This window comes from Chrysemys picta, chromosome 8 (assembly GCF_011386835.1).
Source record: "Chrysemys picta bellii isolate R12L10 chromosome 8, ASM1138683v2, whole genome shotgun sequence".
NCBI classification, from domain to species: Eukaryota; Metazoa; Chordata; order Testudines; family Emydidae; genus Chrysemys; species Chrysemys picta.
Window position 1 is genome coordinate 34932793 of NC_088798.1, and position 25972 is coordinate 34958764.

The 25972-nt window shown below is 39.6% G+C and overlaps 1 protein-coding gene across 3 annotated transcripts in view; it reads left to right on the forward strand.

Moving 5' to 3' along the window:
• ABCD3 (ATP binding cassette subfamily D member 3) overlaps positions 1–25972 on the forward strand; it is a 69430-nt gene that overhangs the window by 34962 nt on the left and 8496 nt on the right. For all 3 annotated transcript variants that reach the window (XM_005307546.5, XM_065554264.1, XM_042840600.2), the window contains 13 exons: positions 1797–1885; positions 9524–9593; positions 10636–10733; positions 10960–11083; positions 14498–14554; positions 17152–17294; positions 17667–17736; positions 21564–21633; positions 21764–21861; positions 21956–22047; positions 22806–22897; positions 22989–23061; positions 23777–23840. In XM_005307546.5, coding sequence (XP_005307603.1) covers positions 1797–1885; positions 9524–9593; positions 10636–10733; positions 10960–11083; positions 14498–14554; positions 17152–17294; positions 17667–17736; positions 21564–21633; positions 21764–21861; positions 21956–22047; positions 22806–22897; positions 22989–23061; positions 23777–23840 — 1140 coding nt within the window. The remainder of the gene's footprint in view (positions 1–1796; positions 1886–9523; positions 9594–10635; positions 10734–10959; positions 11084–14497; positions 14555–17151; positions 17295–17666; positions 17737–21563; positions 21634–21763; positions 21862–21955; positions 22048–22805; positions 22898–22988; positions 23062–23776; positions 23841–25972) is intronic.

Sequence of the window (25972 nt, forward strand, 5' to 3'; positions counted from 1 at the left end):
ACTTGTGGTTGAGCTGTAGAGTATCTTTTAGAAGGACAGGTAGTGTTGATTTACTATATATGATGGAGAATTGATTACCTTTCTTGGCGATTTCTTCCAGAGGTTAATAACCTTCATTGTGAATCGTGATTTAGGTGGCCAAGTTCTGCCTACTAGAGAGCCAATTTGGGCAAAATCAATGAATGTCTTCGTAGGAAAACTGCTCAGACTAGAATTTGCCAGATAAAATTCTCTGCTGTATGCACCAACCGTGGGTCACCATACCCCAAACTTGTATATTCTGTAAGCATCTGAAGATATTTTTGGAATGAGAGAATCAGTTGAACTCTGAACAAAAGTTCTGATGTACAGGCATTAGAGGCTCATTACTGATTGCATTGTTTGGCTTTCTAGGCTAAAAAGTTGCTCCTAAATGCTTAAATTTGGTACATAAGCTTGTTCCTTGACATGTCTACACTTTCTCTCCATTTGTTAGAATACTTGTGTCGTATGGTGTAGAGTTTTCAGTGGGTTATACGTAAGGGTCTGTGTTTGTCACAGAAGTCACGGATTCCATGACCTCCATGACTTCTGCAGCAGCCTGGTGCAGCTGGCCCAGGAGCCGCCTGAGCAGTTCGGGCAGCTGCTGGGGCAGTATTGGGCCCCCCTACCCCTTAGCAGCAGGAGTTTGGGTGTGGGGGGGCTCCAGGCTGGGGATTGGGTTGCAGGGCAGTGCTTACCTGTGGGGGCTCCCCAGAAGAGCGACAGGAACTCCCCTCCCTCAGCTCCTAGCTCCACATGCTGCCTCTGCCTGCAGACACCGCCCCTGCAGCTCCTATTGGCCGTGGTTCCCAGCCAATGGGAGCTGCAAAACCGGGGCTTGGGGCAGAGCGGAGGCAGCACGTGGAGCTAGGAGCTGGGGTCGCCGCTTCCCAGTAGCTAGGTAGGGAACCTGCCTCAGCACCACCAACCCCCCCTCCCCAGCACCTGCCATGCCGCCCGAGCACGTGTGGCCCCTCCCCAGGCTGTGTCCCCCCTCCCCAGGCCGCGCCCCCCTTCCCAGCATCCGTGGAGCCCCCATCGGCCTATGTCCCCTTCCCCAGCACACCCCCCCCCCCGAGCAACTGTACGGCCCCCCAGGCTGCGCTGCATGCTGCCCCCCTGGATAGCCATCCTCAGCACCCCCTAAGCCGTCCCCCCAGTCTCCCCTCCCCCCAGTTTTAGTCAGAGGTATACAATAAAAGTCATGGACAGGTCACAGGCCATGAATTTTTGTTTACTGCCCATGACCTGTCCGTGACTTTTACTAAAAATACCTGTGACTAAAATGTAGCCTTATGTATATGTAATAAACCACATTAGCATTTAGAATGCAGAAAAGTAACCTCTTCTACAAAAGAGATCTTTCTGATAACAAGTGTAGTAACGGACTTTAGTTATAGAAAACATTGCATACTAGAACCTGACCTATAAAGTAAGCAAAGTGTTTCCCTTAAAAAGGAGTGGAAGATTTCTATCTTCCTGATAATTTTCCATTAGGTTATTTTAATTTTTGTCAAGTATCAGGGGGTAGCCATGTTACTCTGTATCTACAAAAACAACAAGGAGACTGATGGCACCTTAAAGACTAACAGATTTATTTGGGCATCAGATTTCGTTTTTACCCACGAAAGCTTAAGAAGTGAGGTTTTTACCCACGAAAGCTTATGCCCAAATAAATCTGTTAATCTTTAAGGTACCACCAGACTCCTTGTTGTTTTAATTTTTGTGTTATCATTACTAAACATTGATTAATTGCTTTGCTTGTTTTGTATTAGACAGGTTATTTGATACTTATTGCCGTTATGCTGATAGTGCGCACATATTGTGATATTTGGATGATTCAAAATGGAACAGTTATTGAAAGGTACCTGTAAATTATTTAAGTAGCTACTTTTAAATATTGTCTTGTTTCTCCTATACAATGATATAATGATGATCGTGGAAGACCGGTTCTGTGATAAATATGAACTGTCTAAGCCAAATAATATGAAATGCCATGATATATGAATATCTGCAACTCTGATTAAATGGTAATATTTTAAAAAGAAAAACATAAAACTACACGTACAGAATCCTACAAATGTAGGACTGGAAGGGACCTTGAGAGGTCATCTAGTCCAGTCCCCTGTGCTGAGGCAGGGCAAGGACACCTAGACAGGTGTTTGTCTAATCTTTCCAGCAAGGGTGATTCCACAATCTGTCTTGGAAGCCTAGTCCAGTGCTTAACTGTCATTACAATTAGAAAGTTTTTCCTAATATCTAACCTAAGGCCATGTCTACACTGCCACTTAGGTCGCTCAGGGGTGTGTCATAGATACCTCCGCTCATTTAGGTGGGTTTATGATGTCGACGGGAGTGCTCTCTCCCATCGGCATAGAGTGGCTACATGAGCAATCTTACACCGGCGCAGCTGCATCGGTACAGCTGTGCTGCTGTAAGTTTGCTAGTGTAGACATGGCCTAAATCTCCCTCGCTGCAAATTAAGCTGAGTACTTCTTGTCCTACCTTCAGTGGATGTGGAGAGTAATTGATCAACATCCTCTTTATAACAGCTCTTAACATATTTGAAGATTGTTAGGTTCCCCCCAGTCTTCTTTTTTCAAGAGTCAACATGTCCCATTTTTTTTAACCTTTCCTCATAAGTCAGGTTTTCTAAACCTCTTTATCATTTTTATTGCTTTCCTTTGGGGACACACTCACTTTCTTTAAGGATGGTACCCAGAGTTGGACTCAGTACTCCAGTTGAGGCCTCACCAGCACTGAATAGAATGGGACAATTACCTGATGTGTCTTATATAAAACACTCCTGCTAATACATCCCAGAATATTAGCCTTTTCTGCAACTGCACATTGTTCACACTCATTCAACTTGTGATCTACTATAGCCCCCAGATCCTTTTCAGCAATACTATCACCTAGCTTGTTATTCCTAATTTTGTAGTTGTGATTTTTATTTTTTTTCTTCCTAGGTGTAGTACTTTGCACTTGTCTTTATTGAATTTCGTCTTGTTGGTTTCAGCCCAATTCTCCAATTTGTCAAGGTCGTTTTGATTTCTAATCCAATCTAGTCCTCTAAAGGTCTAGGAAGCCCTCCCAGCTTGGTGTCAGCCGCAAATTTTATAAGAACAACAAGGAGTCTGGTGGCACCTTAAAGACTAACAGATTTATTTGGGCATAAGCTTTCGTGAGTAAAAACCTCACTTCTTCAGATGCCTGGAGTGAAATTTTATAAGAGTACTCTCCAGTCCATTATCCACGAAATTGATAAAAATATTGAATAGTACTAGACCTAGCACAGACCCCCACTGTATATGTCCCTCCAGTTTAACTTGTGGGGTGGAAAGAAGATTTGTTTTTTTTTTTTTTTTAAATCTGAGTTACATGATTCTAAAGCGAGATCCATTTTTTAAAATTGAAGTTAGCTCTTTCATACTGCAGATATTATCAAATCACTCTTGTTTTGTGAATAGTGGGGTCTTTGAGGGCACTATTGGCTCATGACATAGAAATCAACTGTTCCTGCAGAGAGCAATCCATAATATAATACTGCTGTAGTGTTCCCTATAGTAGATGGAAAAAGTCAATTTTCCTGTTGCACTTCTGCAGTATTGTATTTTACAGTGCTTTTGAGCTGTGTAGTTATGTCGTCATTAAAGCAACATTATTTTCTATGTTATCTACATCCACTGAAGGCAAGACAAGAAGTAATGGGCTTAACATGCAGCAAGGGAGATTTAGGTTAGGTATTAAGAAAAATTGTCTAACTAATAAGGGTAGTTAAGCTCTGAAATAGGCTTCCAAGGGAGGTGTGGAATCCCCATCATTGGAGGTTCTTAAGAAAAGGTTAGACAAACACCTATCAGAGATGGTCTAGGTCTACTTGGTCCTGCCTCAGCGCAGGAGGATGAACCAGATGACTTCTTGAGGTCCCTTCCAGCCTTACATTTCTATGGTTCTATAATCAGAAATATATATAGTTGTTGAATTATGTACAAGTTTCTTTTTCTTGCAGTGCAATCGTAAGTAAGAAATTCTTTTTTACATTAATAGCTTCAATCCCCCTTGGTAAACAGTTGTTGAAAATAGTAGCATGCACATGTTCTACTGATTCTAAATGTTTCATAACTGATGCAGTTCTGAAGCAATTTGCTTTTCATCTCAAAGAAAGTTTTTGCCATAATAGATTTATTTTGAACAATTTCAGCTAATTTAAAAATAAAATTCCATTGCTCCTATGTTTTCCTATTTGTTTTTGCTTCAGAATCTGTGTTTACTCTGGTATTTAAATTAAATGGTGTTGATTCTTCCTTCTTGCCTGCCATCTCTCTGAAAATAAAAATCTATACTTAATCTTTCTCAACAAATTAAATTTTTTAAATAAATTAATGGAGATATCCCATCTCCTAGAACTGGAAGGGACCTTGAAAGGTCATCGAGTCCAGCCCCCTGCCTTCACTAGCAGGACCAAGTACTGATTTTGCCCCAGATCCCCAAGTGGCCCCCTCAAGGATTGAACTCACAACCCTGGGTTTAGCAGGCCAATGCTCAAACCACTGAGCTATCCCTCCCCCCCAAACAGATAAAGAAAAAAATCTTGATTCTAAGTGTAGTTTAAATCCTTGCCTAAAAATAAATTTGCAATTCTCAAATGGTTTAATACAACATGTATTCTTTTTGATGAATTAAATAGATTCCCACATCATTTAATTTCATCCTCTTGTCACCTTTCATATCCATTTTCCTTTCTAAGGCAACAGTGATAATTTTTTATTAAAAGTAAAGATATGAAGGATCCAAATGGGTACTTCATTGTTCTGCCCAATGGTGTACACTAACTCAAAGCCTCCAATCCCAATGTTATAGTATCAGGGAAACTATTATAAAGAATAGCTTTCCCTGCAACAGTTATCTCAACATAAAGAATGGGATAGGTTCTAGTACAATGTCATCATAAAGGTGAATCTTTTATTTCTTATATATTTTTGTTAGGGACCATTTTTATACCTTAATTTTTAACTGCTTGTTGAGTGGAGGTTGTTTTGTTTTGTTTTTATTTTTTAACATTAGAAATAGTCGGTGGTTGCTTCCTCTCTATGGGGATGATTGTTAAAGATTTGTTTTATAGTCTTCAGGAGTGCTATAAATGCCTTACAAACATAGATGAGATTCCTGCTCTGGAGTTTGCAATCTAATGTTACACCCTGAATGAGGGTAAGAACATGGACACTTTTAAAAGACACCATAATAGAGGCCCAACTTAAATGTATATCCCAAATTAAAAAACACAATAAAAGAACTAAAAAAGAGCCACCATGGCTTAACAACCATGTAAAAGAAGCAGTGAGAGATAAAAAGGCATCTTTTAAAAAGTGGAAGTCAAATCCTAGTGAGGTAAATAGAAAGGAGCATAAACACTGCCAATTAAGTGTAAAAATGTAATAAGAAAAGCCAAAAAGGAGTTTGAAGAACAGCTAGCCAAAAACTCAAAAGGTAATAACAAAATGTTTAAGTATATCAGAAACAGGAAGCCTGCTAAACAACAAGTGGGACCCCTGGACAATTGAGATACAAAAGGAGCACTTAGAGACGATAGTCATTGCGGAGAAACTAAATGAATTCTTTGCTTCAGTCTTCATGGCTGAGGATGTGAAGGAGATTCCCAAACCTGAGCCATCCTTTGTAGGTGACAAATATGAGGAATTGTCACAGATTGAAGTGTCACTAGAGGAAGTTTTGGAATTAATTGATAAACTTAACAGTAACAAGTCACCGGGACCAGATGGCATATACCCAAGAATTCTGAAAGAACTCAAATGTGAAATTGCGGAACTATTAACTATGGTTTGTAACCTGTCCTTTAAATCAGCTTCTGTACCCAATGACTGGAAAATAGCCCTTTTAAATATTGGCGTTACATTGGCTCTAGAGGTGATCCCGGCAATTACAGACCAGTAAGTCTAACTTCAGTACTGGGCAAATTAGTTGAAACCATAGTAAAGAATAAAATTGTCAGACAGGTAGAAGAACATAAATTGTTGGGCAAAAGTCAATATGGTTTCTGTAAAGGGAATCTATTAGAGTTCTTTGAAGGGGTAAACGAACATGTGGACAAGGGGGATCCAGTGGACATAGTGTACTTAGATTTCCAGAAAGCCTTTGACAAGGTCCCTCACCAAAGGTTCTTATGTAAATTAAGTTATCATGGGATAAGAGGGAAGATCCTTTCATGGATTGAGAACTGATTAAAAGGGAACAAAGGGCAGGAAAAAATGGTAAATTTTCAGAATGGACAGGGTAACTAGTGGTGTTCCCCAAGGATCAGTCCTAGGACCAACATATTCAACTTATTCATAAATGATCTGGAGAAAGGGGTAAACAGTGAGGTGGCAAAGTTTGCAGATGATACTAAACTGCTCAAGATAGTTGAGACCAAAGCAGATTGTGAAGAACTTCAAAAAGATCTCACAAAACTAAGTGATTGGGCAACAAAATGGCAAATGAAATTTAATGTGGATAAATGTAAAGTAATGCACATTGGAAAAAATAATCCCAACTATACATACAATATGATGGGGGCTAATTTAGCTACAACTAATCAGGAAAGAGACCTTGGAGTCATCGTGGATAGTTCTCTGAAGACGTCCACACAGTGTGCAGCAGCAGTCAAAAAAGCAAACAGGATGTTAGGAATCATGAAAAAAGGGATAGAGAATAAGATGGCGAATATCTTATTGCCCTTATATAAATCCATGGTATGCCCACATCTTGAATACTGCGTACAGATGTGGTCTCCTCATCTCAAAAAAGATATACTGGCATTAGAAAAGGTTCAGAGAAGGGCAACTAAAATGATGAAGGGTTTGGAACAGGTCCCATATGAGGAGAGATTAAAGAGGCTAGGACTTTTCAGCTTGGAAAAGAGGAGACTAAGGGGGGATATGATAGAGGTATATAAAATCATGAGTGGTGGGGAGAAGTGAATAAGGAAAAGTTATTTATTTGTTCCCATAATATAAGAACTAGGGGCCACCTAGTGAAATGAATGGGCAGCAGGTTTAAAACAAATAAAAGGAAGTTCTTCTTCACACAGCGCACAGTCAACCTGTGGAACTCCTTGCCTGAGGAGGTTGTGAAGGCTAGGACTATAACAGGGTTTAAAAGAGAACTAGATAAACTCATGGAGGTTAAGTCCATTAATGGCTATTAGCCAAGATAGGTAAGGAATAGTGTCCCTAGCCTCTGTTTGTAAGAGGGTGAAGATGGATGGTAGGAGAGAGATCACTTGATCATTTCCTGTTAGGTTCACTCCCTCTGGGGCACCTGGCATTGGCCACTGTCGGCAGACTGGATGCTGGGCTGGATGGATGATTGGTCTGACCCAGTATGGCCATTCTTATTTTCTTAAGAAATGGTAGGGTGAGGAAGGACATGGATATATGACATGTTTGCAGTGTTGTAGCCATGTTCGTCCCAAGGAGAGAGAGAAGGTGGGTGAGTTGGTACAATAAAACAGTGGTTCCTAAACTCGGGATGCCGCTCGTGTAGGGAAAGCCCCTGGCGGGCCGGGCCGGTTTGTTTACCTGCCCCGTCCGCAGGTCTGGCCGATCGCGGCTCCCACTGGCTGCGGTTCGCTGCTCCAGGCCAATGGGAGCTGCTGGAAGTGGCGCGGGAACTTGCGCCGCTTCCAGGAGCTCCCATTGGCCTGGAGCTGCAAGCCCCGCTTCCAGCAGCTCCCATTGGCCTGGAGCAGCGAACCGCGGCCAGTGGGAGCCGCGATCAACCGGACCTGTGAATGGGGCAGGTAAACAAACCGTCCCGGCTCGCCAGGGTCTGTCCCTACACAAGCGGCATCCCAAGTTTGGGAAACACTGCAATAAAAGATACTACCTCACCCACATTGCCTCTCTCAATACAATAACTTCCGTTTCATTTAAGGATGTACACATCTTGTTGGTATTAAGGATTTTTTTATAGTTCTTATTATTATCTGGTGTGCTTTATGGATCAGCTGAATCTTAAGGAGAGATTTAAATGAAGTGGGTTGCATCTTGAAGAATAGGGGGCAGCATGGAAAAAGTGGACCTTAATGTTGATCCCACATGAAGCTGTAAGCTGAGCTACAGCTCTCCTTCCACTGATCACCTTATATTGATCATATTAAACTGATAGTTATACCAGTATAACTCCATGTGTGGATGCTCTCAGTCTTGAATAAGAGTGGCTTTATTTTGGCTTAGCTTAAACCCCTTGCAAAGCAATCTAAGCTACAACAAAAAAGGCACTCATACTGGAATAAGTGCATCCATGCTGATAGTTATACCAGTATAACTATAGTGGTTTATAGTCACAAATTAATTTATACCACTAAAACATTTCTGTGTAGAAAAGCCCTCAGTATTCCCTTCACATTTATGTGAAGGAGAGCTACAGCTCAGGTTGTAGCGTTGTAAACTATCACTATATTGAGGTTTTCCTAAGGTTTTGCCAAGGACCCCCAGCAAATCAAGATAAGTGAGGACCTAGTATTCTTGATATTTCAAGTGTTTTGAAGAGGAACATTTAAAAAAAAAAAAAAAGGCTTGAAGCTGATAACACCTTATAAGCAAATATTAAAGGGGAAAAAGTAGTCCTCTTGGATTTTTGTTTTTTGCTTCACAGTTATCTTTTATGTATAAGAGACTTTATACACTGAGTAATTTCTAGCTGAGACATCATACAGATTTTTTACATGGTAAATATAGTTCTAAAATGCCATTAAATTTTTTTATGAAATCTGGAACACTTTGTTACTTTGTTTTGTATATAAGCTTAAAGAATTATTTTTGTCTTGGGTAATTTCTACTCCAGACCATAAACAACTTGGAGCCGTGGTTCCAATCCCTTCTCCCTCTTCCCCTCCCCCCCATTGCAATGGATTGGCAGATGGCCCTACTCAGTCTCCTTACACCATATTCTGATATGGTTGCAAGAACTCATTCTCTTTTCCTGTCCATTTGTTTTCTCACTTCTCATCTTCTGTTGTTTTTTCTTTGTTTCTCTTCTGTGTATTCCCCCCCACCTCGTTCCTCTTTTTCTTCTACATACTTTTTGCTAACTTAACTTTTCCACCTTGCACCTTCCCTTCTCCCTCCCCCTCCCCCCCCAAGGCTGTATGCTGCTGGGGTGAGTAGTGTCCATTTGTTACCCAAGGTTACTAAGTGCCATGGGAGCAGAGAAGAGTATATGTGAGCTCCTCCTGTAGCCTCTTATGTTAGGGGCCACAACAAGAACAAGCAGAGAGAAGGCAGGTGACTTTCAGTGAGCCACCTTCCACTTTACCTGAAGATGAAGTTGACACAACAGTTGGTACTGCAGTTTTCCACAGTGATCCTTTCTTATACCCTGTTACCCCTGCCCTCCTGAACTAGTCAGGCCATCCACCTGCCCTCCCCTTCGGGAAACACTGGTGCGTGTAGTAATTGCTTTCTCTCATAACTAACACATAGCATGTGGTGGTTTGCAGTGCTATCATTGGTCGCAGCAGAAAAGATTTCAAGAAGTACTTATTCAACTTCATCGCTGCCATGCCTGCTGTAAGTGCTTTTTTTTTTCTTTCCATCTTTGTTAAAAGCGATTTAAAATATAAATTCAGAAATCATGAAGAGATTCCAAATGAATTTCTCAGAACTTTTAAAAGTCAACTGTTTTTAAAATGGGTGGTTTGATTTCACTTTTGGCCATAAGAAGTTGGGAAATATTTGAGTGCAGGTTTCAGTATTGGCTGCCTATTGGTTCAGCAGAATTGACTTACTCTTTTAGACTGCTAGGTTTGTCTGTTAGCACTGATGAGTAATTTAAAATCCCTGTTGCCAATTGACTACAGTAAGCTGTCAAGGCTTGCAATGAGGTAACTACTTAGTTAGTTTTGTTTTTCAAGCAGATTCTAAATAAAGGTAAGATTTTTCACATTAACCATCTTTCAAAACACATACAGTGTTTTTAACATTCAGGTTTTTTTCTGAAGTGACTTACACCCTGTTCATATAGGAATGCTAAAACAAAGTGTTCTAGAAATAAACCCAGCACATTAAGGGGAATGATTCTCACCAGTTAAAGAAAAATGCAACCAAATTTTAAAATAGGCCAGAAATATATAATAGGACAGAAATGATATCATTTTAAAGGTGGGGCGTGGGGCTGAGATGATAAATACATTCTAAAACTGATTATGAGAGTTAAATGTTTGGTTGTAACAGAGTTCTGAGCTAAATCTATTGACACAATAAGACCAGTTTTAACTTTTATCAGTACTATAGTATGTACTGTTAGTACTCATTTGATGGTCCAAAGGTTTTTAAAATAGAAATAGAAATATTAGGCCATGATACCTGTAAATAATTATGCACTTGCTTGACTTTAAGTATGTGAATAGTGTCATTGACTTAAATGAGACTATTCTGATGTTTTAGACATTTGCAAGATCTGGGTCTTAGTTAATTTAAATCAATTTATGTACAAAGTCTGACTAGGTAAAATCGTATTTTGTACTTTCACCAATTTAAGCAAGCAATTTGCATGATATATTTAATCCAGCTGTTTTGCGTTTGTTTGTATTATTGTATTATTTATTCCTAGATCTCCCTGGTAAATAACTTTTTGAAATATGGGCTAAATGAACTTAAACTTTGTTTCCGAGTAAGACTCACCAAATACCTCTATGAGGAATATCTACAGTAAGTCATAACTTTTTTAATGCTTAAAATGTTAAAAGTGCAGTGTAATGTATCAATTGTAAAATAAATCTAAGTAAATATCAAATAAGAGATGGGATTGTTTGTGGATTTTATAAATGTTCTGAAGTGGCTTTCAGCAACTCATTTAATACTACTTGAATCATTGATTCATTTTAGGTAAAACGTAACAAGTTTTTCAATCATTGTTTTGTTGTTCATGTTTTAGGGCTTATACGTATTACAAAATGGGAAATCTGGACAACAGAATAGCTAATCCAGATCAACTGCTCACACAGGATGTGGAAAAATTCTGTAACAGTGTAGTGGACCTCTACTCAAACCTTAGTAAGGTGAGTTCCTTTAATAAAACTTTAATCTTTTATTAATAGTGGTCATTCGGAATCATTAAACACTGTGCAAACATTTACAAGAGTCAAGAAATACAAATAGCATTGAATAAATGTATGGGTGATAAATCTTGTCAGAGTTTAGGAAGATCATTTCATTTATGAATTATTGTATAGTACTGAGTCCACTTTATATTTAGTGAGTTCATTTCAGTCAGAGTTATGTGAGGGGAAATTTTTTCCTTACACACTTGTCTTTTTCTTTATTTGTGATTTCTCCCCCCCCCCCCCCCACCCCATGCTCCTTCTACAAACGTAATTTTTCCTTTGGTTTTCTTTTAATATTCACCATTTGAGAAGGTTGCAAGAGCACAGTCTTTTGTCAATTATTTAGTTTTCAAGGGAAAGAAAATTCTCATTCTTATTTGTCTTTTCTCTTTGATTTTAATATGTGAGTGGTTTGTGTTTCAGCGGCGGGGAAGGATGGGATGAATAAGAAAATGCCCTCTTTACTTAATGGTTTCAAGTGTGTTTCCTAACTTTGGAGCAGGGAAGCAAAAGTGCCTATCCTGAAGGCAGTTTTGTAATTTAGTGGAGGAGTTTCTGTTGTCGTGGCTAGAAGTTGGCTCTATGTGCAGAAGTAATTGGGTGGGTAAGTGAGCAGAGCTAGCAGGTTTAAAAATACTTATTAGGATGACTTTCTGTCCTTGAAATTACTCCTGCATGGAAGTTTGGTCAGACAATGCTAGATTTGTTGTGAATATAAATCTAATGCTTCGCAATTTTATAAGAGTGGCATCTAGTCTGGCATGTTTCATTAGGACCTGGATGGATGAAGCAAAAGACTTTCACAAAATCGAACATCAACAGAAAAATGTCCATGAAACAGATATTTTTCTTTAAAGGAACCAGTTTAATTTTATAGAAGAATATTCCCTTGCAGTATTTCAGTCCAAATATTAGAAATTGACTATAGATTAAAATGAAATATTCATGTATCTGGAGTCATACAATAGGTCAGTGGTCTCCAATCTTTTTACACCCAAGATCACTTTTTGAATTTAAGGGTAACCCAGGATCTGTCCCGCTCACTCCATCCCCCCTCTCTCTGTCACTTGCTCTTCCCTACCCTCATTCACTTTCACTGGGCTGGGGCAGGGGGTTGGGGTTCAGGAAGGGATGCAGGCTCTGGGCTGGGACCAAGGGGTTTGCAGTGAGGGAGGGTGCTCTGGGCTGAGCCTGGGGCAGGGGGTTGGGGTGCAGGAGGCGGCTCTGGGCTTTGGCAAAGTGTTGGGGTGCAGGAGGAGATGTGGGGTGCTTGCTCTGGGGGGGTCAGGGCTGGGGTAGAGGGTTGGGGTGCAGGAGAGAGTTCGGGGTGCTGGCTCCGGGAGGGAGCTCAGGGCTGGGGATTGGGGTGCAGCCTCCCGCTGGGCGGCACTTACCATGGGGAGCTCCCAGTTGGCGGTGCAGTGAGCCTAAGGCAGACTTCCTGCCTGCCTTGGCCCCACATCGCTCCCGGAAGCGGCCAGCACGTCCTTGCGCCCCCTGGGGGGGAAGTAGGGTGAGGTGCACGTGGCTCCCCGCGCACTGCCCCTCTCTGCCGGCACCACCCCCGCAGCTCCCGTTGGCCACAGTTCCCCATTCCTGGACAATAGGAGCTGTGGGAACAGTGCTCGCAGGCAGGAGCAGCTTGCCGAGATCCCCCTGTCTCCCAATGAGGCTGCAGAGCCACGCTGGCCGCTTCTGGGAGTGGCATGGGGCTGGGGAAGGCAGGCCCTGCTATAGCGGCAGCCCCGCTGCACCACAGGAGATTGCGGTCAACTGGGAGAATCTCTAGGATCGATGGGTTGGGGACCACTGCAGTAAGTGTTCATTGCACTCTACTTTTTTATAGGCAAATACAAACACAGCCTTTGTCCAATGATATTTACTTGCTTGACCAAACTGAGTGAGATATACAAAGTAAACAAATGATGTTGAAAACATTTTGAAAATTGTTTCATGACTGGTATTGATAACAAAACTAAAAAACTATTAGATATGTTTTCTTTTGTAAGAAAGGAGGAGTGTCATACAATTGATACATCTCTTCTTAAAATGTAGTTATCATGAAGTATGTTTCTATGGTTCCTGCTTTTAAGATATTGGTGTACTCCTCTATTTCTCTAAGTAGATACAGGTGGATAAGAGCATTCTGAGGGATACACAAATTACTGTAACCCTGTATGAGCAATTTTACATTGTATACATATTCAATCTCTGATGCAATATACAGCACTTTGAAAACAACATGAATTGGAATAAGAAATGCTTTTCCTGGTATGATCCTTCAGACTTCTGAGATTAGAAAAACTACATAGCTTTCATTTAAGTGTTAAAGATGAATATTGATAAAATAAATTAGAACATTATTCTGAGAAAACGGTGACTTTTTTCCAATAGTGTTCTAATGTACATTGGAAACCTGTTGGAAGTTAAATTTTTTAAGGTCTTGTTTTCACAACTCAGACACTTGTGGTTCATTTAAAAAAAAGCTACCCATATCAGTTACATCAACTTATAATATTTGTAATGTTTTAAATTGCCATAAGTTAGTAGTATTTTTTTTTTCATATTTTGATCAACAAATAACCCCTTTCAGTTTCGCTTCTATCTCCCATAACAATTGTCTGACCACCATTAGGACATAACTCACAGGGGTGAAATCCTTCCATCTGGTATATTATTGTGCCAGGGAGACCATTTTATGCTTGTTCAAGCAGTCAGCCAGGATTACTTCAGAGAGCACAAATGTGTTAGGCGATATATACCTAGCTAGTATGCTGGGGATGTGAACTGCATCTCCAAAAGGGAGGGTTTTCAGGTTAAGGGCCAGTCTAGTATGTAGTAACTAGCATCCAAAGTTGCAGTTGAATTGCTGCAGCTCAGAGAAGTGATAAACTGTATCAGGCAGTGTCATGACAATCTGGTGTCATCCTGCCCTTCAAAGTTGAATGTCCCTTGTGCCATAAGCATGGCCAGCTGTATGTTGTCACTCCTCCTTCCAGTCCATCCCCATTGTGCATAATTGTTTTTAGAAAGGGTAGGATTTAGCCCTGTGTTGTTCAGTTTAACAAGCTAAAAAAATTATACTTCCCAATTTTGTTTAAATGTACTCTGCAGACTGTTTGAAAATTAGTATTAAGCACATGTGATGCCATTTTCAATTGCTGAGCAAAATATATAGCCTAAATTATCAGGCTCTCTAGAATGTTGCTTTTTGTTCCAGCATTTTGTTTAATTATGGAATGTATATTTTTATAAATTTGTGTTAACTGTAGTATGTACCGGATTAATACGCTACAAAATCTGATTATTTGACGGTTTATATCCATGTTTTCTTCTGTGTCTTCTAATACTAACTTTTTTCTGTTGCAGCCATTTTTGGATATAGTTTTGTATATCTTCAAGCTGACAAATGCAATAGGAGCTCAGGTAAAAAATCTGTTTTTAAAAAAAAGTTTACTATGCTTGAAATAAATAAATAAACCCTTCAGTGTCTTGGCTATTTTATCCATTTGGAGATTGATGAAAATCAGAGACTCATTTACTTTTAAATATACTGTATTCTTTCAAAAAAATGGGCATCTATTTTCATACTAGTTATGAAGTGCTGTAAAAGCTCACTATTTTGAAGCAAACAAAATAAAAAAACTGATATGTGAGAATTTGGAGACTTTCAGGCGAACAGATGACTTCTAGAAAGACCTGCAGGTTCTTAGTTTCCTTTCATCAGATGCACAAAAGGCTCATTTTGTGCAGTACCTTTTCTAGCTGGATTATGCTTTGTACCATGGTTGTTTACACTCTGCCAAAACATATTTCCTATCTCTAGAAAACCTACTACACCAAAGGGGAGCTGTTTGTTGCACTGATTTGGGACAGAAGACAGAAATGTGTGAAGCAACATCTTAGACTTAATATAAAATTTAAAAGAATCAGTACAAGCTCTTTTTAAATTATTTGCTTTATCTTCTCAGGGGAAAGAAGTCCTCATACAGACCAGTTGTTTTCTGTCTAATTCTCGCTTCATTACTATTTGCTAATCTTATTTCTGTTCATGAGTTGTAGAAAGATAAAAGAAGTTATAGTTTACAGTGGGAGACTAATTTTCTTTCAAGGAGTACTCCTTCAGCACATACCACATTTTCTTTTCCCCTGGATAAATGTTGCTTACTGATTTCCCATAATTTCACATTGAAGACTGCACCAGAGAATTCATAGTAGGGTCTCTGTCTATGTGCCTCAAGAGGGAGGAATGTATAGGGTTATCTTAAAAACGACAGTTGACCTGCATAATTATTAAACTTCAGAATTGTAGAACATGTGATAGTCTCAAGTTTCTAGTAAGAGAGTTTCTTCTTAGTTACATCTGAGATAGCACATTTATTTCTCTGTATTTGGAATAGCAAATGATATCATCTTGGATTCCACTATGCAACTGTTTTCAATGTTGCCTTGTTAACAGGGAATGCTGTGTACTTTTGCTATAGGAAGGAAATGAAAGTTTTTTCTTTGCTTAGAGTAACTGTTTTAGTGGTGCTAAAGTTGTAGTAAACCTAAAAATAAAAATCTCTCAAAATAGTAAAATTAGTAAGTATTTTCCAATCCTGTTACTGGTCTAAAAGCCAAATCTTACAAACTTTATACATTAACAAAAATGTTCAGTTTCCAGCAGCAAGTAACCAGTGTGTGCATTGTCAGGTTTGGAGTAAGGGTAAGCAAGCTAGTTAAGTGGCAAATCTTTTGACTAATCGTGGCAAAACTGTGGCCAGTGTTAACATAAAATTTATTTTCAAATAAACCAAATTAATTCTTGCTGTTTTCAGATGATTACATAATTTAGTAAGTCTGTGTTAATGCAGCATTAACTATAAAGCAACTACAAGAAAAGAAATTTGATTTTAAAATAAAAAAACCTAAAACTTCCGTGTATGTGGTATGGCACGCTGAAAGTTTAACATGTTACATAAGCACCTATTAAAATGTCTGGGTTCTAGCTTTGAATTGAAATCAGATTTTAATCCTTCATCACTGTGATGGCATGAGTTATACTATTTTTTCAAAGATTTTGAAGTTGTAAAATTATTGCTAAAAGAAATGCTTATCCTTTTTGGCTGAGTGAAGCAAGGTCCAACACTTGATGGCATTTATTTGCAATGCCATAACTTTGGAATGCTGTGTCGATCAATTATAAAATTCCAGGGAATGTTCTAGAAATCTATGGCACAAATTGGAATAGGTGCAAATTGGAATATTATTCCTTGATATTCAGGAATATTAGACTCCCAAACTAATCTCTCTTCCACCTGTGGCTGCTGCCTACATACATCAGAGCAGCAGCAGCTTAACTTGCTGTGTGGGAACAGTATGTGAAGTCTGCATTGCACCAGAAATAAGAGACCTTTACAGGGAAGGATTATAGGGTGGGAATCAGAGACCTGAGGATGGGTGGGGGAATAACTGGGGGCGGGGGAAGTGTGTGCGAGCAGGGAGATGGAATGGGGATCCAGTGTGGACAGGGGCAAGAAAGTGAGGGTAGGGGGAAAGCAGCAGGGACTGGAGGGATAGAGCAGTGGTGGTGGAGGGGGAGGAAGCAGCGACTCAAAGAGGAGTGGGGTGCTGGTGGTAGTGGGGGAAGCTGGTACCTGGAGGGCATAGGGTGATCATAGGGGGAAGTGCTCCCCCTAACACAAGGTGTGTGTGGGGGGCATAGAAGCAGGGATCTGGAGAGAGGAAAGTAGGGAGGAAGGGGGGGGAGGAAATGAGCACCAGGAATGGGGGCGAGGGGGACACAGAGCCGCTGCCATGGAGGAACAGTGGGAGACAGTGGTATAGTGGGTAAGGGGACAGGAGTTCCTGAAATAGAGGGGCCAGGGAGGGTGGCACACAGGGAGTTTGGTGGCAGGAGGAATAGAGGGATGCGAAGAGCCTCTGGTGGGTCCAGTGTGCTTGACCTACAGAAATTACAAGTGTGCAGCCCCTTAGTTCTAGAGTTTTTATAGTCTTATCTTTTTCTTTAATATTCACAGGGTCCAGCTACCATGATGGCCTACTTGATAGTTTCAGGCTTTTTCCTTACGCGTCTAAGGAGGCCCATTGGCAAGATGACAATTGCTGAACAAAAATATGAAGGGGAGTACAGATTTGTCAATTCACGGCTCATTACAAACAGGTATGGATTTATTTGTTGACTAACTGTAAATGAAATCTTCGTAGTATTGCAAGGTACTTATTCAAGTAAATTCTAAAACTTAATGAATTAATTTTGAGGAAAATGTTTATATTTCTATGTGGACTAATTATTTAATAACTCTCATATCCATTATTTACTCATTTTAAAAGGCAAACTGTAGTTGAGATACTATAAACCTCTGTCCTACAGTTGTCTTGTGGTAATATTATGAACTTATCTTTGGTGAGAAGGTAATTAAAATGATGTCTTTTTTTAGAGCTTCGTTTTTATAGCTAACTTTTTCAGGCTGGTCGCTCTGCAAGGATTGTCTATATTAAAAATTAAATGAATTGTCTTTTTTTTTTTTTTTAGTGAAGAAATTGCTTTTTATAATGGGAATTTAAGGGAAAAACAGACGATTCACAAAACCTTTCATAAACTGGTAAGAGAGCATAAAATACTTGATTATAGCTTATGCTAAATTTTCACTTAACCAAATTCTAAGGAATATTGTTATGGTGGTTCATAATGCTGAATTTGTGCTAGTCTTTTTGTTTTTGCCTCAATCCTTCCTTCAGTTCAAAACTGTATTATGAGGGGGAGAAATCTTACTGCAAACAGTCTGGCACACATGCACCAAATTGATCGTAGCTTCTTAAGGTATGTCTACACAGGGGGTAAAAAAACAGGCTACGGGGCTAAATATTGCTGTGTAGACATTCGGGCTTAGGCTGGAGCCCGAGTTCTGGGACCCTGCAAGGGTGGAGGCTACCGCCGAAAAGCTCGAACATGCACTCAGTGATTTTTCAACCCCAGATCCCAAATCATCTGACCCAGGCCAAAAGTTGGGGTATGTCTATACTTACCTCCGGGTCCGGTGGTAAGCAATCGATCTTCTGGGATCGATTTATCGCGTCTTGTCTAGACGCGATAAATCGATCCCAGAAGTGCTCGCCGTCGACGCCGGTACTCCTGCTCTGCGAGAGGAGTACGCGGAGTCAACGGGGGAGCCTGCCTGCCGCGTGTGGACCCACGGTAAGTTCGAACTAAGATAGTTCGACTTCAGCTACGTGAATAACATAGCTGAAGTTGCGTATCTTAGTTCGAAGTGGGGGTTAGTGTGGACCAGCCCTTGGTTTTGAATTCTTGTGTAGACATACCCTTAGAAATTTAACTCTAAAGTTCCTGGATTTCTAATGAGTTTTGTTAAACTCTGAACTTCTTAAAAGGTGGTAGTGTTGCTCATCCTTCAATTTCGAAGATAACCATTACATCACTGATTGATTTAGTTTCTGTGAACACATGAGTGATTGATCAGGCCTATTTGAGCTTTGAACAGTCTGTGGTACACTGAACAAGAGATGCTGCTATGGGTTACTTGATTAACCACGGACATGCCGCTGTTGTGAAATTTACATTGCTGGTGCTTCTGCTCTGCCTCAGTAGTTCTCCTCTGCTTATAGACTGTAGCTCCAGTATGGACGACACTTTGCCAGGTAGAACAATCCATTAGCAAGATCTTCCCATAACTCTGGGTCAGTGTTGAAACACCTCCAGGATAACTAGAGAGTCTTTGAAACATTTCTTCTGGCCTCCCTGAGAGTGCTTTCTCCCCTTTAGCTCACCATAAAAGATCATCTTTGGCAGTCACTCATCTGACATTCTGGTGACTTGGCCTGCCCGTCTTACCTGTGATTTCATCAACAGAGTATGGATGCTTGGAATGTCTGCCCACATGTGAACCTCAGTATCTGGAATCTTTTCTTGCCATCTTAGCCTCATTAATTTCCTCAGACAACCCACGCGAAAGTGATTCAGCTTCATAGCATGGCGTCTATACACCATCCAGGTTTCTCATGCATACATCAAAGTTGGCAACACAATGGCTTTGTAGACCTTCAGTTTTGTTTGTTGACTAATGCCTCTGCGCTCCCACACATTTGTATGTAGTCTGCCAAAGGTGACACTTGCTTTGGCAATTCTGGTATTGGTTTCATCATTGATGGAAACTGCACGTGACTGTGTACAGCTGAGGTAGGTGAACTTGTCGACTGCCTGAGGATTTGACCATTCACTGTGATAATAGGCTCTACGTAATGCTTTCATGGTGCAGGCTGGTACATCACTTCTGTCTTCTTGATATTGATTGTTACACCAAAATTGTCACAAGCTGAAGAGAAATAGTCCATACCCTGCTGCATGTCAGATTCAGATTTGGCATTCAGGGAACAATCATCAGCAAACAGAAGGTCATGAACAGTCACTTCCTGTACACTGGTCTTTGCCTGTAGTCTCCTCAGATTGAAAAGCTTGCCATCAGTCCAGTATCTGATGCCAATCCCGGTGTCACAGTCATGAAAGGAATCTGTAAGCATGGCAGAAAACAGTCAATTGCGTCCTCACTAATAGATAATTGTTGATTGAGGATATTGTTAAAAAGTTCTGCGCACCTTTTCAGTATCTTTTTTCTTTGACAATGAGCAGTGTGTTGCTATCGGCACTCGGAGAGGTTCCTGATGACCTCGGCCCATAGATTGTCCTCAGAGTATCATAGAAGTTCTTCATATCATTTGTGTCTGCATAGGATTAATTCTCATCTGCCTTGTTATTCAGCCATGAGTTTTACATTCCTCTAAGTTTGCATTGTACAGTCCTCTTGATGTTTTTAATCCCAGTGTAGACATACCCTTAGAAATTTAACTCTAAATTTCCTGGATTTCTAATGTTTTATTAAACTCTAAACTTCTTGAAAGGTAGTGTTCATTGAAACTACTGATATGTGCCAGCACTTTAGTGGGGGTTGTGTGTGTGTGTGTGTGTGTGTAATTTACTACTTAAATTATTTTTAGCACACAGTATGTAAACTTGCAAGAGTGCTACTGGCCAAGTGAGTGATAATCTCACTAGTGAGACAAGGTGGGTGAGGTAATATTTTTTTATTGGACCAACTTCTGTTGGTGAGAAAGAGACAAACTTTAAAGCAACACAGAGCTCTTCAGGTCCTGTAAAAGATATTACCCCACACACTTTGTCTCTCTAATATCCTGGGACCGACATAGTTACAATTACACTGCAGTCTCACTAGTGTCATACAGAAGATGGCAGATTTTGGAGCAGTCTTGAGGAATGTGCTATTTGGACCCTAATGAAAAGATGACATGTACTAACCTTTGTAGTAGCCCCTGTTAGTTAATTGAGTGACTGCAATGCCAGTCTTGAGAGAGAGCATGCATCTCCTATTCCATAAAGAATTATGGGTGGTGTATTTAGCAAAGGAATAGGATCAAGTGGGAAATATGAAGGAAGAAATGAAAGCTATGGATTTTAATTGGCCATACAGAAATGCATGAGGGGCCCACACACTGGCAAAAGTATATAATTTAATTGTTTCCCTAAAATTCTTGATTAGGCTCTCATCTTGATTACTGTGACACACACACGCACACCCCCTTTGGACCTTTTTGACACCCATCTTACCTGACTTGGGCCCATTCAAAAAACTGCCACTACGAGACTTTCTAGCCTGTTGTTCTGACTGTGGGAACAACCCCCCAGTCTTTGAATCCATTCACTAATTTTCTTTCCCATAACACCAAAATTCAGAATTCATGTCCTCACCTTGAAGGTTTTTCAACTCTTGTTCCATTACCTATCCACTTTTGTTTTTTTGCTGCCTTCGCCATCTTCGTTCTGCCAGTGACATGAGATTTTAATATCTCTGTCCACTTGTCCTGTAAACATCTCCACACTTTTTTCCATACTTCCTTGTAAGTGGTACATCCTCCTTGAAATAGTCTGTGAAACTATTAGCCTTTTCATCGCATGCCTCCTCCAGATCCACTTCTGTTGTGACACCTCCAAAAAGGTGAACCAGTTATAGCTAGATGTTTTAGCAGTTAGGATTAGCTGATTTTATTTAATATTTTTTCATTTCCTGATTATTTGAAACTATAGCTAACCTATCTAACAATGACCTTTATTTCACTACCCAGGTCCTTTCTTTCCATCACTTGCAAACTTTCCTCTCATTTACTGTTCAGTTGTTTGTGTGTTCTTTTAGATTACATTGTAAGCACTTGCTGGTAGGTACTTTGTCTATCTGGAGTTGCTCAGTGCCTAACACAATTAGGTCACAATCTTTATTGGGACCTTCGTGATTTACTGCAAAATAAATTATTTTTTTAGAATTAAAATTTGCTTCTCTATTGGAATTGCAGGGTGCATGGCAAATATTTGTGTATGCTACATTTTTTCACATTTTTTTTCCAGGTGGAACATTTGCATAATTTCATCTTGTTTCGGTTTTCTATGGGATTCATAGATACTATCATTGCCAAATGTAAGTGTTTTCCCAATGCTAGTGGACTGCTATTTATAGTACAAGTGGTGTTACAAATATTTTAATGTGTTCATTTTATGTTCTGATTTAACTTTTCTTGCTAGAAAACGTTTACTTTTAAATATTGCAGACCTAGCTACTGTGGTTGGTTACCTGGTCGTTAGTCGTCCGTTTCTGAACCTAGCTCATCCTCGCCATCAAAAGAGTACCCATTCAGAACTCCTGGAGGTAAGTAATGCAGAATAGAAATAAGTAAAATATAGTAATTGCTTGAATTCTGTTAGTTCACATAAGTAAACATAGTTGTATTTTGCTATTTAAGGATTACTACCAAAGCGGAAGAATGTTGTTGAGAATGTCTCAAGCTCTGGGCAGAATAGTCCTGGCAGGCCGTGAAATGACCAGATTGGCTGGGTAAGATTGTTCACTGGTATTCAGAGCTGCTTAACACTATTTTATTTTCGATATATGTAGTTCCTATCCTCCAAAGCTGTTATTTATAAATGGACTGTAAATTAAAACAAAACAAATGTGCACTCATTTTGCACAGTGCAGCAAAAATATAGACATTAATATTAATAACTGTGAGAATATTAGGGAAAATTAATGTTTTCAATTACATTCGTAATTTCTGAGCCTATTAGTAGTTGCAGATCTTTTGAATGTGAGATCAGTAGTGATGGGCAGTATGGAAGTAAACCATTTTCCATCTTAATGTAAAATGTAATGTAAAATATTCCCCAATATATATGTTGGGAAATATTTTAATATGAAAGTTTTACCTTAAAGTGTTTCTAAAGTGTTAAATATTTCACCATTTTAAGGGCCAGTTTCCTAAACTGCAGAGGTTAGGAGATTAATTTATTGGAATTAGGAAGCTTTTAATGCCGTTCTGGAGCAAAATTGATTATATTCCAGAGTTTTGCAGTATCCAGTGCTTGAGGTAACCAGCCCAAGACATACAACAAAAAATAAACACACATGTTTTGAAACAGCTTGCATTCAGAAAGTACTGTATCCCAGTCACACTGCAAAAATGTGATTCCAGTTCTTCCTTATTATGATGTTAATTTTGACAATTTAGGGTACTTATTAAAAGTTTATTTTTCTGCGTAACAATAAAATCCTTAAAATGTTTCTGAAGATTAATTCTTAATGCATCCTTATTTTAGCTTCACAGCTCGAATTACAGAATTAATGCAAGTACTAAAGGACTTGAACAGGGGCAGATATCAGCGTACTATGATATCGCAACATGAAAAAGGTAATTATGACGGAAGTTTAATGCACAATACTCAAACCTTGGCAGACATAAATCTAGTCTCTAATACTTGTTTCTTTTTTTAAAATTTAAGATGGAGATAAAACCCAAACTATTCCCTTGATACCTGGGAGTGGAGAAATTATCAACACTGATAATCTTATCAAGTATGTATAGAAAGTGTAATGTATAGAAAATGTAAACCTACTTTTTAGTCTTTCCTTATATCACTATTTTTAATACAGTTTGTTATATATAACGATACTTTATATCCACTTCCTTCTGTACAATGTCTTCAGAATTTCTTTCTCAATCCTCACTGCATAAGGCGTTTTACAACCTTAGTACTCTCTACTGTGGACTACTGATACTACCTGTTCTCCAGAATCAATCTCCCTTCTGACCTGTCCTGCTGTCTCCTGGAACATGACTACCCAGATCATTATATTTCCTATTAGACCCCATCTCTTACTAGAATTTCTGCATTGGCTTTCCAACATTCTCCATATACATTTCAAGCCATTTAATCTTTGAGGCACTTGACAGCTATGACTTGCCTATATAGTTGTCCTTGTCTTTTTTTACAACCCTTTTAGCGACTTTTAGAACCCCTTTAGACTTTTACAACCCTTTTAGCCAAGTCTTGCTATATACGCCAGGAAGAAGCTTTCAGTTAATGTTTGTCAAGATACCTCCTACTCTTCTTTAAATTAAATGAATTTTTTTTTTTTTAATTCCAAGAAACAGTCCAGTTCCAGCCACATGCAGTCTATACTTTCATAGCACCTGCTTGTGTTCTAGTATCCTGTTCTTCCACAGAGATGACCAGTTGGTAAAGAACTATACATAACAGTAGTTGTAATGTGTCAATTTTACCCATAGGTTTGATCATGTTCCATTAGCAACGCCTAATGGAGACATTTTGATTCGGGACCTTAATTTTGAGGTAAGTTCTACGATATAAATCTTCATGTAACACTTCAAAAATGAATATGACTATTTCCCACAAACGTATTCTGTGTTATGAACAATCAAGAATAAGAACGAAAGATGTGTGTAGGATAGGGATACTGTCAGTGTGGTGTTCATATTTTTTTTTAATTAACTATGATAATAACATTGGGCTATTAAAATGGATTTTTTTTCAAAATTTTATTCCCTTTTCACAGTTAATGCTTGCTTTATATGTATACCACTTTTTAACATTTTGCTTGGCAATGGCACTAAAACTTAAAAACTATTTCACTTTGGGCTCTCCTGCACTAGCACGATGCTGTGGTACTACACACTTACAAAACTTGTCTTGAAGTGTCTGTGTGTATTTCAACATACAGTTTTAGGAAACCAGCAATTTTACCTATCTTTGGGAATTTATATGGGACTTGTTCAAATACCAGTGCTACACCACTGTATATGACACAAAAAGTATAAAAATGATGAATACATACAGTAATTTTTTGAAAAAATCTACATGAGTAGAAAGGAGTAAATGTTTGTAAATCTATTGTAAATAGAAATGTTTTCATTATATTTAAAAACTTCCCCCTCTTTTCTACCCAAACACACATTTTGGGTCTAAACTAGTTGAAAGTATTCCACTTATGTAACTATGAGTAGAAATTACTGATCTTTTCCTTATCATAGCATTTCTGCATCTACAAATATATAGCAGAAGTTTACACACAATAGCATAAATAACTTAACCTAAGATGTAAACAAATGAGAAAACAATTTATGGAGTAGTAGAGGGAGAAAGAATATGAAAAGAAAGTGTTACTGGATATTAGTCTGCCTAATTAAAATGTTAACAGACATTATCAGTGAAGTGTTCTTTATGATAAAAACCTGTTTGTGCCAACAATTAACTTACACTCTGTTATTTCATCTGGTGTAAGATTGATTGTATCAGCTCAGACATATCACAGTTTGCAGTTTTCCTCTTTCAGTTTTTATACAGCATGTCCAGTAGGTGGCACTGGAAGGTTTTCCCTGTGTTAGATTGTAATGATCGATTTACAGTAAAAAATTCATTGTAATTCTAGATAGGGCCGGCTCCAGGGTTTTGGCCGCCCCAAGCAGCCAGAAAAAAAAGCCGTGATCGCGATCTGCGGCGGCAATTTGGCGGAAGGTCCTTCTCTCCGAGAGGGAGTGAGGGACTGTCCGCCGAATATACTGGTCACTGGATGAGTAGTTTTCTGTTCCCTGAATGACCATAGCAGGGGCTGCACTAGAGTAATCAGAAACCTGCTAGAACCAGTTAAGGCAGGCAGGCTAATTAGGACACCTGGAGCCAATTAAGAAGTTGCTAGAATCAATTAAGGCAGGCTAATCAGGGCACCTGGGCTTTAAAAAGGAGCTCACTTCAGTTTGTGGTGCGAGTGTGAGAAGCTGGGAGCAAGCGGCTGAGAGTGAGAGGGTGTGCTGCTGGAGGACTGAGGAGCACAAGCGTTATCAGACACCAGGAGGAAGGTCCTGTGGTGAGAATAAGGAAGGTGTTTGGAGGAGGCCATGGGGGAGTAGCAGCTGTCATGCAGCGGTTACAGGAGGCACTATAGACCGCTGCAGTCCACAGGGCCCTGGGCTGGAACGCAGAGTAGAGGGCGGGCCCGGGTTCCCCCCAAACCTCCCAATTGACCTGGACTGTGGGTTCTTCCAGAGGGGAAGGTCTCTGGGCTGTTCCCCAACCCACATGGTGAATCTCTGAGGCAAGAAAATCCGTCAATAAGCGTAGGACCCACCAAAATAGAGGGGGAACTTTGTCACAATACATTTTACAGTGATATTAATCACCAGTGTATGACAGGCTTACATAAAAGATCTTACTCAATACACTTTTATAGTAGAGTTATATTGTGTACAATCACCCCTATTCTCCTTTTGGGGTGTCTGGACCATGATTGTCATAGAGGTGCATTCCTTCACTGGTGGGAAAACCCCTTCCATTGGTGTAGGCTGTGTCTACACTATGGGGTTATGGTGGGATAGTTTTGGCACCATAGCTCTGCCAGTGTAGTCCCCTTATGTAGACAAACCCCCATGTTTCTAATATTAACACATTTAACAAAGGTTTTTGTGTTA